This window comes from Anastrepha ludens, chromosome 2 (assembly GCF_028408465.1).
Source record: "Anastrepha ludens isolate Willacy chromosome 2, idAnaLude1.1, whole genome shotgun sequence".
Lineage (NCBI taxonomy): Eukaryota > Metazoa > Arthropoda > Insecta > Diptera > Tephritidae > Anastrepha > Anastrepha ludens.
Genome location: NC_071498.1, coordinates 160,976,300 through 160,989,075, shown reverse-complemented (window position 1 = coordinate 160,989,075; position 12,776 = coordinate 160,976,300). Strand labels below are relative to the sequence as shown.

The 12,776-nt window shown below is 37.2% G+C and overlaps 1 protein-coding gene across 1 annotated transcript; it reads left to right on the top strand.

The window, feature by feature from the left end:
* The first annotated feature begins 2,603 nt into the window (after positions 1 to 2,603).
* LOC128855707 (uncharacterized) lies at positions 2,604 to 10,624 on the top strand. The gene is made up of 9 exons (XM_054090842.1): positions 2,604 to 3,387; positions 3,486 to 3,580; positions 3,644 to 3,823; positions 3,887 to 4,078; positions 4,143 to 4,538; positions 5,369 to 6,510; positions 9,016 to 9,342; positions 9,413 to 9,517; positions 9,584 to 10,624. Exons 1-9 carry the CDS (start codon positions 3,348 to 3,350, stop codon positions 9,642 to 9,644), a joined length of 2,538 nt encoding a protein of 845 aa, XP_053946817.1. The 5' UTR covers positions 2,604 to 3,347; the 3' UTR covers positions 9,645 to 10,624.
* The last annotated feature ends 2,152 nt before the right edge of the window (positions 10,625 to 12,776 follow it).

The window sequence follows — 12,776 nt, the reverse complement described above, 5'->3', positions numbered from 1 at the left end:
AGCCGAAGGCGCCAAATATGTGCCGTACGCCATGCCGGAGTGCACAAAAACCGCTAATTTTCTGCTTTTATCGTATGGAAAGTGCGGTGATATTTGAATACTATTTAAAGATGAACAATTTTGTATTGCGCAAATTTTTACAGATGGTATTTTTTATAATATCAAATTAGATACAGAAAAAAATTATAGAATTTAAATTAATTCAGTAAATTCAATTGCCCCTTACCTTTTCCATTAAAGCTTGAAAGAGTAGAGAAAAGGCTAGGCTTAATCACGTTGCCCTGAAAATTGAATGCGCGTTGCGATCCCGAAGTTACATTTGCACCCTCCGTCTACGAATATTAAAACCCGCTTTCGCTTCTATAATCATTAATTTTATAATATATTTCCCCGTCCAACAAAACCGGTTAATGCGCAACGAAATATGATATTAGCATTACGACAAGAACAACTGTTGCTTTTTTGTTTACATGCGGCAATAAATTGTGGCACCACGGTACGTTTTACACGTCACGTCAGTCAAATGAGTTGAGCAGAATATTTCCAAAAACACCGACCATAAGCGCAAAAATTTGCGGCAAGTTGATTTTATCATAAAACCGGGTCAGCATTATCAAAGTTTATGCTTGACTTTCAGGCGAAAACGTATGAAACGGAATGTACCAAACATGTAATAAAATTTGGCTATAATGAAGTAATAAAAAGCGTTTTAATGCGGTTGCGCTCTAGCTGGCGGATAGATATTTAATATTTAATAAGTTGATGCATCACGTCACATGTTGCATGGACTAAACCATGTCAAGCGTACATTAAACAGAGTACTCCTTGTTAAGATGGTATACAAATCTACAGTTTTTGTTCTATAATTTTGGTAAGAACGTAGAATATTATTACATTTTTGGTAAAAACTTCGAAGTATAGTGACAGTATGGTGAAAAGATATTTTGAGGTTTACGTACCGGACCCTTGTTTGGCTTTCAGCGAATTTGACAAGTAGGCTGACGTCACTGGGGATGTGTTTAACAAAACATAACATGTCCCAAGTGACATCGCAGGTAAAGTTCACCTGAACAATTTGTTTTTTTTTACCAAGCAAACCTTGAAATCTATCATCCTTGTAGTGACAATCCTTGGAGACGCTTAAACTCAGGTAATTCCGGGGTCGTATGTAAGTATATTCCGCTTCAATCTTTTTGTTGTTGTTTTATAGCAACTGACTTTTTACAGGCATCGTTAATTAGGTACAGGGATTTTTTTGTAATTGGATTTTATTGATTTCTGTTTTTGCATTTAGTTATATATTTCTGTTTTATTAGACAACTTTTCTTGCAACCTGGCAATGCGTAAGTGCTCACATTAAAGGTGTCGCGCAGAGCAGAGTGACGGTTAAAATTAAAGATTTTGGAAAAAGTTTATTTATTTTCTACTTTTTCGAGATTAACTTCTAATCCGTAATTAAAAGGCGAGATTACCATACAAAATTACTCTCCCGAAATCTGAGATTAAAAAATAATCCTAGATTATTACCACACTTGTTTTCATACAATCCTGTATCATCCATAGTTATGTTTACGAATGTAAAGAGAAACGTCAAAGTGAAAACTAAGTGAAATGGACGCTGGCAAAGAAAACAGGTTTGTAGACATAATTGTAATGAAATTTTTGTTATTATTATATTATTAATTATGCATTCATATTACAGAAAAAGCGCGTATCCATAAATGCTTTGTCCTCTTATTATATGTATGTAATTGACGCGTACACCCTTTTTTGGGGGTTTGGCCGAGCTCCTTCTCCTATTTGTGGCATGCGTCTTGATGTTGTTCCACAAATGGAGGGACCTACAGTTTCAAGCTGACTATGAACGGCAGATATTTTTATGAGAATCTTTTTCATGGCAGAAATACCCTCGGAGGTTTGCCATTGCCTGCCGAGGGGCGCCCGCTATTAGAAAAATGTGTTTCTTAATTCTTGTGTTTCACCGAGATTCGAACCTACGTTCTCTCTCTGAATCCCGAATGGTTGTCACGCAGCAAGCCATTCGGGTACGGTGGCCTTCCTCTTTCTCCTCTTATTACTTATTATAAAATGTAATATCGAATTTCGCATTCGTATTGCTGCCATAATTTTTTGCAACCTCAGTAGACGTTTTTTACTTCAACTGTTTATTATTATCAACTAATTGCACAATTAAATTAGCTATTCCTTCTCTTTGTCTATTCTTCATATCGTTAATAATAATTAAACAAACTAAAAACCCCAAAATATTTCACCAAAACAGTTGTTGTTGTAGCAGCATAAACATTCCCCATACTTACATACGGGGAATGCTGCTGGAGTGACAGTCCTTGGCCTGATATAAGTCCGCGTCGTTTCGGTAACGTAGAACCAACAGTCGTTCGGACCACCAAAAAAGTCTTGACAGGTGATTGTAAATTTTGCAGGCACTCTGCCATATGTGAACGGGTATATTAATTTTGTGGATTTGTGCTAATTACTGCATATGTGAACGTACTTTTACGAAATATAAGAGTTCTGCTGTCTTTAATTCCTCTTCTCTAATTTTTCTGATATGGCAACACTACGACAATTTGTTATTGCCTTGTTCGTGAAGCAAACAATGGATTTGTTTTATTTTCACCTCCAAATAGGTCGGGAAACCTATAGTATTCAATAAAATAAACAATAAATTGAAATAAACAATTATTTGCAGCGGCAGCAAACGAAGTGCTGCGTTACAGCCATATATATCCCGTAAAATATACACAATTCTGCTGATTGTATTACATACTTTGCTCATTTGCGTTGGCGTTGACTACGGGCATAAAGTGGATAGGAACAAATAATTACACGTTTTTGTAAGAAAAAATAAATAAAATAAAATAAACGCATCATAACTACTAAATCAAAAGGCTCTTTACGTAAAAAGAAAACTTAGCTAAAGGCATGAAAACTCAGTCAGTTCAGCAACCTCATCGCCCTTTGTAGTGGTTAATTTGTTTCCGTTTATGTGTTCTCTCTTGATCGGTTGCGTGCCTCAGCTATTCGGTTTGTGAATTCTTGTTTTTCCCAATTATATTGCACTATTCATTTTCTCGCGTGTTTTGTTGGTTTCTATTTTACCTTCATTTGCATATTTATGTAAAATTATATACGTCACGCGTTCAATCGAAACTAAGTAAAAGGGTAAAATCAAAGACGGCTATTAGCGCACTGTTCATAGTTTATTCAGACTATTCTGGAAGCAGGGCAACGAACCAGTCGCTGCCAACGGCGAATATTCCCGCACATACCTTGTCCCTGCAACGCCGCGACAATAGCCCAACAGCCAACAAAGCGTCAGTAATATGTGGAAGTGTCACAAATGTGGAAAGCCTGTCTACTTTGGTAAGCTTAAGTTTCTTTCTTTACTTCACAGGCATAAAGCCGGCTTGAAAAAGTTAACTTACATTTAACTGACAATTAAAACCCTTCTATTGTCTTAGCGGAGCGCAAACAATCGCTCGGTTATGATTGGCATCCGGAGTGTTTACGGTGCGAGGAGTGCGGCAAGCGGCTAAACCCAGGCCAACATGCCGAGGTGTGTTTTTTTTTCGATATAAAAAATAAGCACTTTATATATTTTTTTCAAACCACTTCACAGCATAAAGGAGTGCCTTACTGTCACGTGCCATGCTACGGTGCGCTCTTCGGACCGCAGCTGTTTGGGCATGGCACACGTGTGGAATCGCATAAGAGTTATGGGGTAAAGGGAACACAGCGCTCTGGTATTGGTAATGGTGGTCCTGTTTTGCCCAGGGATCATTTAGAAAGCAAGCTTAAGGTAAATATTAAGGAAACGCTTCACAGCGAGCTCAACCTTCATTTCCTTCGTCCATTAAATTAGGTGTACAATCAGTTTTACGACAATAAAAGCATGGAAGTACGGAGCCGCGAGGTGAATAACCGTTTAATACTAGAAGGCGCGCTGCGCATTTCATGGGGCGTGCATGGCGTGATTCATCTGAAAGAGGATGATGATCAGCGTACGCTGGTCGTACGTAAAAGGAATTCCAAGCGCGTTTCTAAAGCAGTTGATGTGAGTTTTGCATATAAAAAATGTGTGTTTGCGTTCTTTTACTTTTATTAATTTAACTTTGCAGGACAGCCCATCGGATAAGGAAAACGATATTAGTGAATCGTTGGAAGCGCCCACAACCGCAAGTGAAGTAGAGAATCTTTCAACGGATATTTCTCTGTCGGAAAGCATGACTTTCGATTCGTGCAGTTTAAATGAATATCCTTTGACGGATTTACCCACAACTCCAGAGGAAGCTTCCGCCAACACAACTGGCGTCACAGACGGTGCTGCGTTGCCTTTAATAAATGGCACCAATGGACGCGCGATTGACGACGATCAATCGGAGTCGACTAGCACTTTATGTGGTACCGATACAACAATTACAACTGCATCCACAAGCTGTGTTTCGGCAACATTGCCTTCAAAATTGGATAGTTTGGAGAAATTGGAATGGGATGAAATTGATGATTTGCTGCAGGTAAAAGATGAGGACATATGAGGTTATGTTGAATTGCGCTTTAAGAAATTATATATATACTCGTATATATAACTGGCGTTTACGCCCTTTTTTGAGTTCTTGGCCGAGCTCCTCCTCCTATTTATGCTATATGTCTTGATGTTGTTCCACAAATGGAGGGTCTTACAGTTTTAAGTCGACACCGAACGGCAGATATTTTTTATGAGGAGCTTTTTATAAAAGCTCATACTGCTACAACAACAACAACAACAACATGAGGAGCTTTTTCATGGCAGAAATACATTCGGAGGTTTGCCATTGTCTGCCAAGGGGCGACCGCTATTAGAATAATGTTTTTCTTAATTTTGGTGTTTCACCGAGATTCGAACCTACGTTCTCTCTGTGAATTCCGAATGGTAGTCACGCACCGACCCATTCGGCTACGGCTACTCGTATATATAACTGGCCCTTACACCCTTTTTTGAGTTCGTTGCCTCCTTCTATTGTGGCGTGCGTCTTGATGTTGTTCCGACTCCGAACGGCAGATATTTTTTATGAGGATCTTTTTCATGGTACAAATACAATCGGAGGTTTGCCATTGCCTGCAAAGGGGCGACCGTTGTTAGAAAAACACTTTCTTCATTTGGTGTTTCACCGAGATTCGAACCTATGTACTCCGAATCACTCCGAATGGCAGCCACTCATCAATCCGTTTGGCTACGGCGGAACTCATCAAAATCAGTCAAGATATAACTTACGAATTTCTCTTTGTATTCCTTGCTTCTACCTTTTTTTTACTTGTGCGCTTCAACTTTTTCTCTTCGAAAATAACGTAAACCAATTTTTTTTAGGTGGAACGCCGCATTAGCGAAAAGGACAAAATATACGAAACGATGCCTGTCAAGTTGCCATCATCGCAAACGTCTTCCAGCGAGAGCTCGCCATCGAAAACTATTTCAGCACATAATCTCACCGAAAGCACAAATACCACCAGCGAGGTGCCATCACCACTGACGCCTACGTCTGCTTCTACAACGAACAACACTAGCAATAATAGTGAAAGTAGCAGCACATCTTCAGATAATTTTGTCACCGCCAACTCGGCGACAATAAATACATCCACTTCGGGCACGACCAGCACAACCACAACTACAACAGTTGATAACTTTGAGTCCTCCGATGATGCTACACTTAAGCCAATGGATTTTGAAGAATTTAAGCGTAGTGTACATCTCGATTATGTGAATGGTGCCAATTCGTTTCGCGAACCCAATGAAGGTTCACTAAAACGCAACCAACCAATTGATCCGTCGAGGATACACGATTCCCTCAAGTTGTACGGTGAAAGCCCGATGAGCAAAAGTTTCAATTGTGAACATGCCTTGCGTTCGATCGATGCGAACTTAATTAACGATACGCTTCATTTGAAAAGCGGCACCGCCAATCCACATTCAATGCAACGCATGTATGCCTTGCAGAAAAGTGGTTCGGCCTCAATTGCCAATACTGGTAGCAAGCAACAAAATCGATCATCCTACCATCTTAGGCATCAACACTTTGAAAAGGGCATTAATCGCTCAAAGTCAGGGCCTTCGTGTTTTGACTGCTCCGATAGCGATGATGACGATTCCACGTTGAAACCACAGCATTCGGCTACCATTCGACGCAGTGATGTGCCGCCGCGTTATGTAAAAATCGAAATGGATTGCTATCCAAAAGAGACGGCAAAGAGGGATAAGGAAAAAGATAGTGTGAGTGAAGCGGATTCCAGTCGCACAGAGGGGCCATCAATTACAGTGACGAATAGTGGTGCCGTGGGGGGTGATGAGCTTACGCAAACGGAAGGCGAACGCAGCAGAGGCCTTGGTGCTGCTCACAATGGCGAAGACGATGATGCAGATCCACCGTTACACGTTACTGAAGATGGTGTAGTTTTGCGGCGACCACCACGAACGGGCGCGGCCGCCATAAAGCGGCGTAGTGGCAACCGGAGGTAGGTTTAGGGGAAAATATTAAACAAGGTGGAGCAAAATTAAGCATTCAAATCAGATGATGTCATCTAAACACATGGAAGTGCGAAGGCCCAGCCACCCAGAGATGATATCCCTAAGGTAGTCAAATTCGAAAAGAAGTTCAAAATTGAAGTGAACAATAAGTTAAACTGGAGTAGACCTGCATTTGAAAAGAAAATTCAGGAGTGTACCCTGCGCTGGTACACAGATGGCTCGAAGCCGCACAGAAGGCATAGGCGCTGGAATTTACGGCTCCCCCAACCACCAGCGGGATTTTCTTTGATTTCATACGCTGACGACTGCACGATAATGGCGTCGGGCAATGACATCGATGGCCTGTGTTCCAAAGTGAACAACTACCTCACCGACCTTTCTCGCTTTTTTACTGCGAGGAATCTCCAACTTTCTCCCACCAAGTCCACGGCGACCCTCTTTACCACCTGGACAAAGGAGGTCAAGCTGTCCCTTAAGGTAAAAGTCGATGATACACCAATTCCGACGGTAAATAACTCCAAAATTTTGGGTGTAACCTTTGACAGCTTGCTCTCCTTCTCTGCGCACACAACCGCAATTGTCACTAAAGTCCAAAATCGCAACAATGTCCTCAAATCGCTGGCCGGCAGCACTTGAGGCAAAGACAAAGAACTGTTGCTTTCGACATTTAAGGCAATTGGCCGGCCGGTTCTAAACTATGCTGCGCGTGTCTGGTCGCCTGGAACTAGTGATTCGCAGTGGACAAAGCTACAGACTTGTCAAAATACCGCCAATCGGACAGCGACCGGGTGCCTCCTGATGTCACCCATCCAACACCTACATAACGAGGCACAAATGTTCCCAGTAGTGGAGCACAACAAACTGCTCAGCAAGCAGTTCCTACTTGGATGTTACCGCAGGTTTCATCCCTGCACCTCCTAGACTACGCTGACGAAATCCAGGGCAAAACTGACCGCAACCTACTGGACCGGACAGTATTTAGACAGTCAATAAACGACATTCACCGGGAGACCGTTACCACCTTCTTGAACTCCCGTCCTGTGAATGCCGTAATCGGAGTCCAACCACCACCTATTGCAGACGAAGAGCTCCAGGTTCCCCGTGAGACTCGTGTAACACTGGCACAACTACGTTCTGGATACTGTAGCAGGTTAAACTCCTACATATCCAGAATCGACCCCGACATACCAAACACATGTCCGGCATGTGAAGGTACCCCGCACGACACTAACCACCTCTTCACATGCCCCCTTAAACCGACTCATCTAACCCCCCTCTCCCTCTGGACCCAACCTGTCGAAACAGCATGTTTCCTGGGCCTACCCCTAGATGAGCTAGACGAAGACGACCGATGATATGCCTGCACTGACGGCTACCTAAGCTGTTAACAACAACAACAACAACAACGGCCCCAGAACCAAACGCTCTGTGTTGATGGACAGTTTTCCAAGCATCTTCCAAGCGAAGATGGCATGGATGATTTTGTGCAGAGATAAACTTAGACAGAAATGTCCGGAATGAGCGAATTGCCATTATGAGTAACAGTCAAACGGCACTCATGGCTGGGAACGAAAGAGCGGACACACTGGCGTGAGAGGTTGCGGCCTCGCCTCTAATAGATCTTGAGCCCTTCCTTGCTATGGGACAACACACCAGCAAGGAGAAGCTCAGCAGTGAAAAGCTAGGGGTAAGGAAGATTTGACGGCACCAAACTATGGGGATACACCCTTCAAAATCCTTACTGCGAGGGTACAACCAAAAGAGGTCTAAAAAACTCATAACCCTCACATAACTCAATACCCTAAACTCACGGGCATTCTCACTGGCCTCTGCAGACTGCGAAGGTACAACCAAAAGAGATTTAAAAAACTCATAACCCTCCCATAACTCAATACCCTAAACTCACGGGCATTCTCACTGGCCTCTGTAGACTGCGAAGTCATCTGCACATGATCGGGATTTGGTCTACGGATTCTTGTCGTTTCTACGACCAATCTCAGGATACTCCAATGCATCTTTTCCTGGAATGCAGCGCTATAGCGCGGAGCAAGTTGTGACATCTCGGCCATTTGCAGCCAGAAGAAAGGCACATACGCTCAATCCAACCCAGCTCTATTCTGAGTTTAATAGGGGAACTGGGTCTGGTTGACGTACTGTGATGAGTAGAGGGCACAAAAGATCGTGAGGTCGAGGTGCAAACCTCATAAAGAATCTATTCAATCTAAGCATCCAATTTTATTTTTGAATAACTTTTTTACTAAGTAAAAAAAACAATGATTTTGAGTGATGGAAATCTTTATTTTCACCTTTCCGCCCACCATTGCTCTGCTGTTTGTATACTGCAGCTGTATCGTTCACAAGTGTCAAATATAATTGACGTGCGACGCCATTTGCAAAAATTATAAATCTTCTAAAAGGGTCGTTTAATTTTGCGCCACCTTGTGTTTACATTTATTTATCATTTAGAAGTTAAATTCTCATTCGCCTTACAGATCGCGTACCAAATTGAAGCGACGCTGTTCTATAAATGGTCACTTTTATAATCGCGAAACCTCGTTTTTCACTCCACCCTACGGCTCACAAATGTCCGTGTGGGTAACATCGTTGGTCACCACCAATGAAGTCATAAATCTATTGCTCGAAAAGTATAAAGTCGACAGTGCCGCGCAAAATTTTTCGCTCTTCATTATACGCGATAATGGCGAACAAAAACGCTTGAAAGAGACTGATTATCCTTTGTTGACGCGCGTCATGATGGGGCCGCATGAGGATGTGGCGCGCTTATTTCTGGTCGATGCAAAGAAGACGGATGAAATAAGGTAATGCCTAAGTAAAACGTAACAAAGTGTGCAATTAACTGTTTTTTTTTTTCAATAAAAATTTTCACAGCAATGAGGTTGCTCAATTTATAAATCTATCCCTGCCTGAGTGCCGTGCAATTTTAGAACGTTACGATGATGAGCTGGAGCGCGAAGTGGCCAAAGTCAGAGAAAGGTAAAGTTTGAAGTGGAGCAAAATTTAAGTCTATGCCAATGCATTTTTAACTGATATAACTTACAGATATGCTGAATTACGTCGACGCATAATAAATCGCATGGAATCTCTCAAAGTTCACCTATAAATGTGCTCAAATTCAGAAGGAAATCCCAATTGGAGAATCTTTCTTGGCATTTTCTCTATAGTTTACAATGCAAAACTTTGTCTCAAATATTTTTGTACGCCTTTTGCGTATATTCTACTGATGCAAATGCTCACATACACCTACTGCATACACATTTTCGTAGCAGTAGAGGTAGCTAAAAACTCATAACAGATAGAATCTCTGAGAAGTTGAATTATTTTTGCTGATACATACAATTTCATATTAAGCGGGCAGTTGCTGTAATTCTGTAATTCTCTTACGAGTGAATTTTATTGAAATTTTTCTTTCATTCAAATTTTCTTTCGCTGAATTACAGCACCATCCGGAATATTTGAAACTTCTTTTATGAAACCCGTTGATTTCCAGTGTAGATGTCATAAAACTGAATCAATTTGCAGGTGTTTAAAGGGAAGGATGAATATTTTAGAAATCACTTCATATTAACAAAAATGCATTTCGATTTTGCACTGTTCCTTTGGAGGCGTTCATGTTTCGATATACAAATGTGTTTTTTTTTTGGTATTTTAAGAATTATTCTAAAAAAGTGTGTAAAAGAATTTTTACGTCACATTTAAAATACCTTCACAACCATTAGGCTTCAAATATTATTCCCTTTTCTCTAATACCCAACTTCAATTGGACTTTAATGTGTAAAAATGCTAGTATTATTTTAGATATTGAATTTTTTTTTTATCAAAAATCATGTTGCACTCAAAAATAATTTACTCAGACATTTACAAGTGTGTTAATCACTAACAGATGCCATTTTTTTCTATTGAATTTCTTAAACATATCCTTGTAACCGGTACTTTGGTTTTTTACTTATGTGTAGTAGCATTTATTAACCAAAAATTTTGTTTATTATTAAGTTACTAAAAATGTAATTTATAATTACGTACGAATACATATAATCAAAACTATTTTTTATTTGCAATTTATAAATTAGCATAGTTATGCAATTATTTTCTTTATATATAAAAAACAAATAAATAGTAAATGAACAAATGTTTACAAAAAAAAAAAAATATATTATATATATAGTATATATATATAAATAAAAATAAATGGAGGGAAGATCATTTTTTACAAATATATGTATATCAAATACTTAAAAATTCGAAACAAAAAATTAAATAATAAAAATAAAAATATGTAAATTGAAAGTAAAAATAAAAATTGAATAATAAAAAAATAAAAAAATTAAAATAGTAATAAATAAAAATAATAATCAAAAAATAAAATTTAAAAAAATAAAATGAAATAATATATTAGAAAAACAAATAAAATAAAAAAATAAAATAAAAAAAATAACTTAAAAATAAAAAAAAACTAAGTATAAAAAAATAAAAAATTATAAAAATAAAAAAACTGAAGTAAAAAAAAAAAATAAAAAATAATAAATATAAAAAAATAAAAATGAAAAACTAAAAAAAAAAAAAAAATAAAAATATTAAAAAAAAAAATGTAAATAAAATGATAAAAAAATTAAAATAAAATAAAAATTAATAAAAAAATAAATTAAAAAAAATACAAAAATAAAAAATAAAACAATATAAACAAAATAATAAAAAAAAATAATAAAAAAAAAAAAATAAAAATGAAAAAATTAAAAAAATTAAAATAAAAATGATAAAAAATTAAAATAAAATAAAAAGTAATAAAAAGATAAATAAAAAAATAATAAAAAAAATAAAATATATTAACTAAAAAATTGAAAAATAAACTAAAGTATAGGTAAAAAAAAAAAAAAAACATTAATAAAAATAAAAAAAATTATAATAAAAATAATAATAAAAATAAAAAAAAATAATAAAATAATAAGAAAAAAAAATAAAATAATAAAAATAAAAAATAAAAAAATAAAAAAATTAAAATAAAAATATTAAAATAAAATATGAATGAGACTTTATCAATAAAACGGTCCGCGGATGACATATGGCAAAAATAAATTTTTTGTTGGATGGTAGGACTGTTATAAGCTTACATGGCAAATTTCAGCGTGATATGTCACAGAGTTTGTTTTCTGTGCTACTGTAAACAAGTCAAGCTTGAGTGTGTTCTTCGAATTTAACGATGGAAATTCCAGTTGAACAAAGAATTTGTTTGAAATTTTGTTATTCCAACAAAATTTCGGCTTCAGACGCCTTAAAAATGTTGCAGACAACCTATGGGGACTCTGCTCTATCGCGTGCACGTGTTTTCCAGTGGTACAAATCGTTCAAAGAGGGCCGTACATCGGTTGAAAACTTGCCTCATGAACGTCGTCCAGCAACATCAGTAAACGACGAAAACATCGGAAAAGTAAAGGAAATTGTGCTTGAAAATCGCACAAATCGCAAAATCGGTTAACGCTGAATATTATTTAGACGTTTTAAAGCGTTTGCGCGAGAACATTCGTCTTAAAAGGAAGGAATTGTGGGACAACAAGTCATGGTTCTTGCATCACGATAATGCACCAGCTCACACATCACGTCTTGTTCGCGATTATTTGAACAAAAATAATGTTAATATCGTTCCGCAAGCTCCGTATTCGCCTGATATGGCTCCATGTGACTTTTTCCTGTTTCCCAAGCTCAAGTTGCCGCTCCGTGGAAAACATTTTGAGACAATTGAAATCATAAAAGAGAATTCGAAGAAGGAACTGAAATCCATACCGAAATCGGCCTTCCAGAAATGCTATGATGATTGGAAAAAACGTTGGCATATGTGTATCGCCTCCAATGGTGATTACTTTGAAGGAGATAAAATAAAAATTGAACAATAATTAACCGTTTGTGTTTTATTAAATCAGTCTCGTTCATATTTGAGCAGAAGGTATGTATATATAAATAAAAATTAATAAAAAAATAAATAAAAAAAAATACAAAAAAGTAAAATAAAAAAATAACTAAAAAATGGAAAAGTTAAAGTATTAAAAAAAATAAAATAATAAAAATAAAAAAATAAAAATGAAAATATAATATTAAAACAAAAAAATGTAAATAAAATGATAAAAAAAGTTAAAATAATTATTATTTTTATTTCTTTATTTTTATTATTTTTTTTTTTAATTTTTATTATTTTTTTTTTTGTTTTTTTTTATTGTTTTATACTTTACCTTTTTAATTTTTT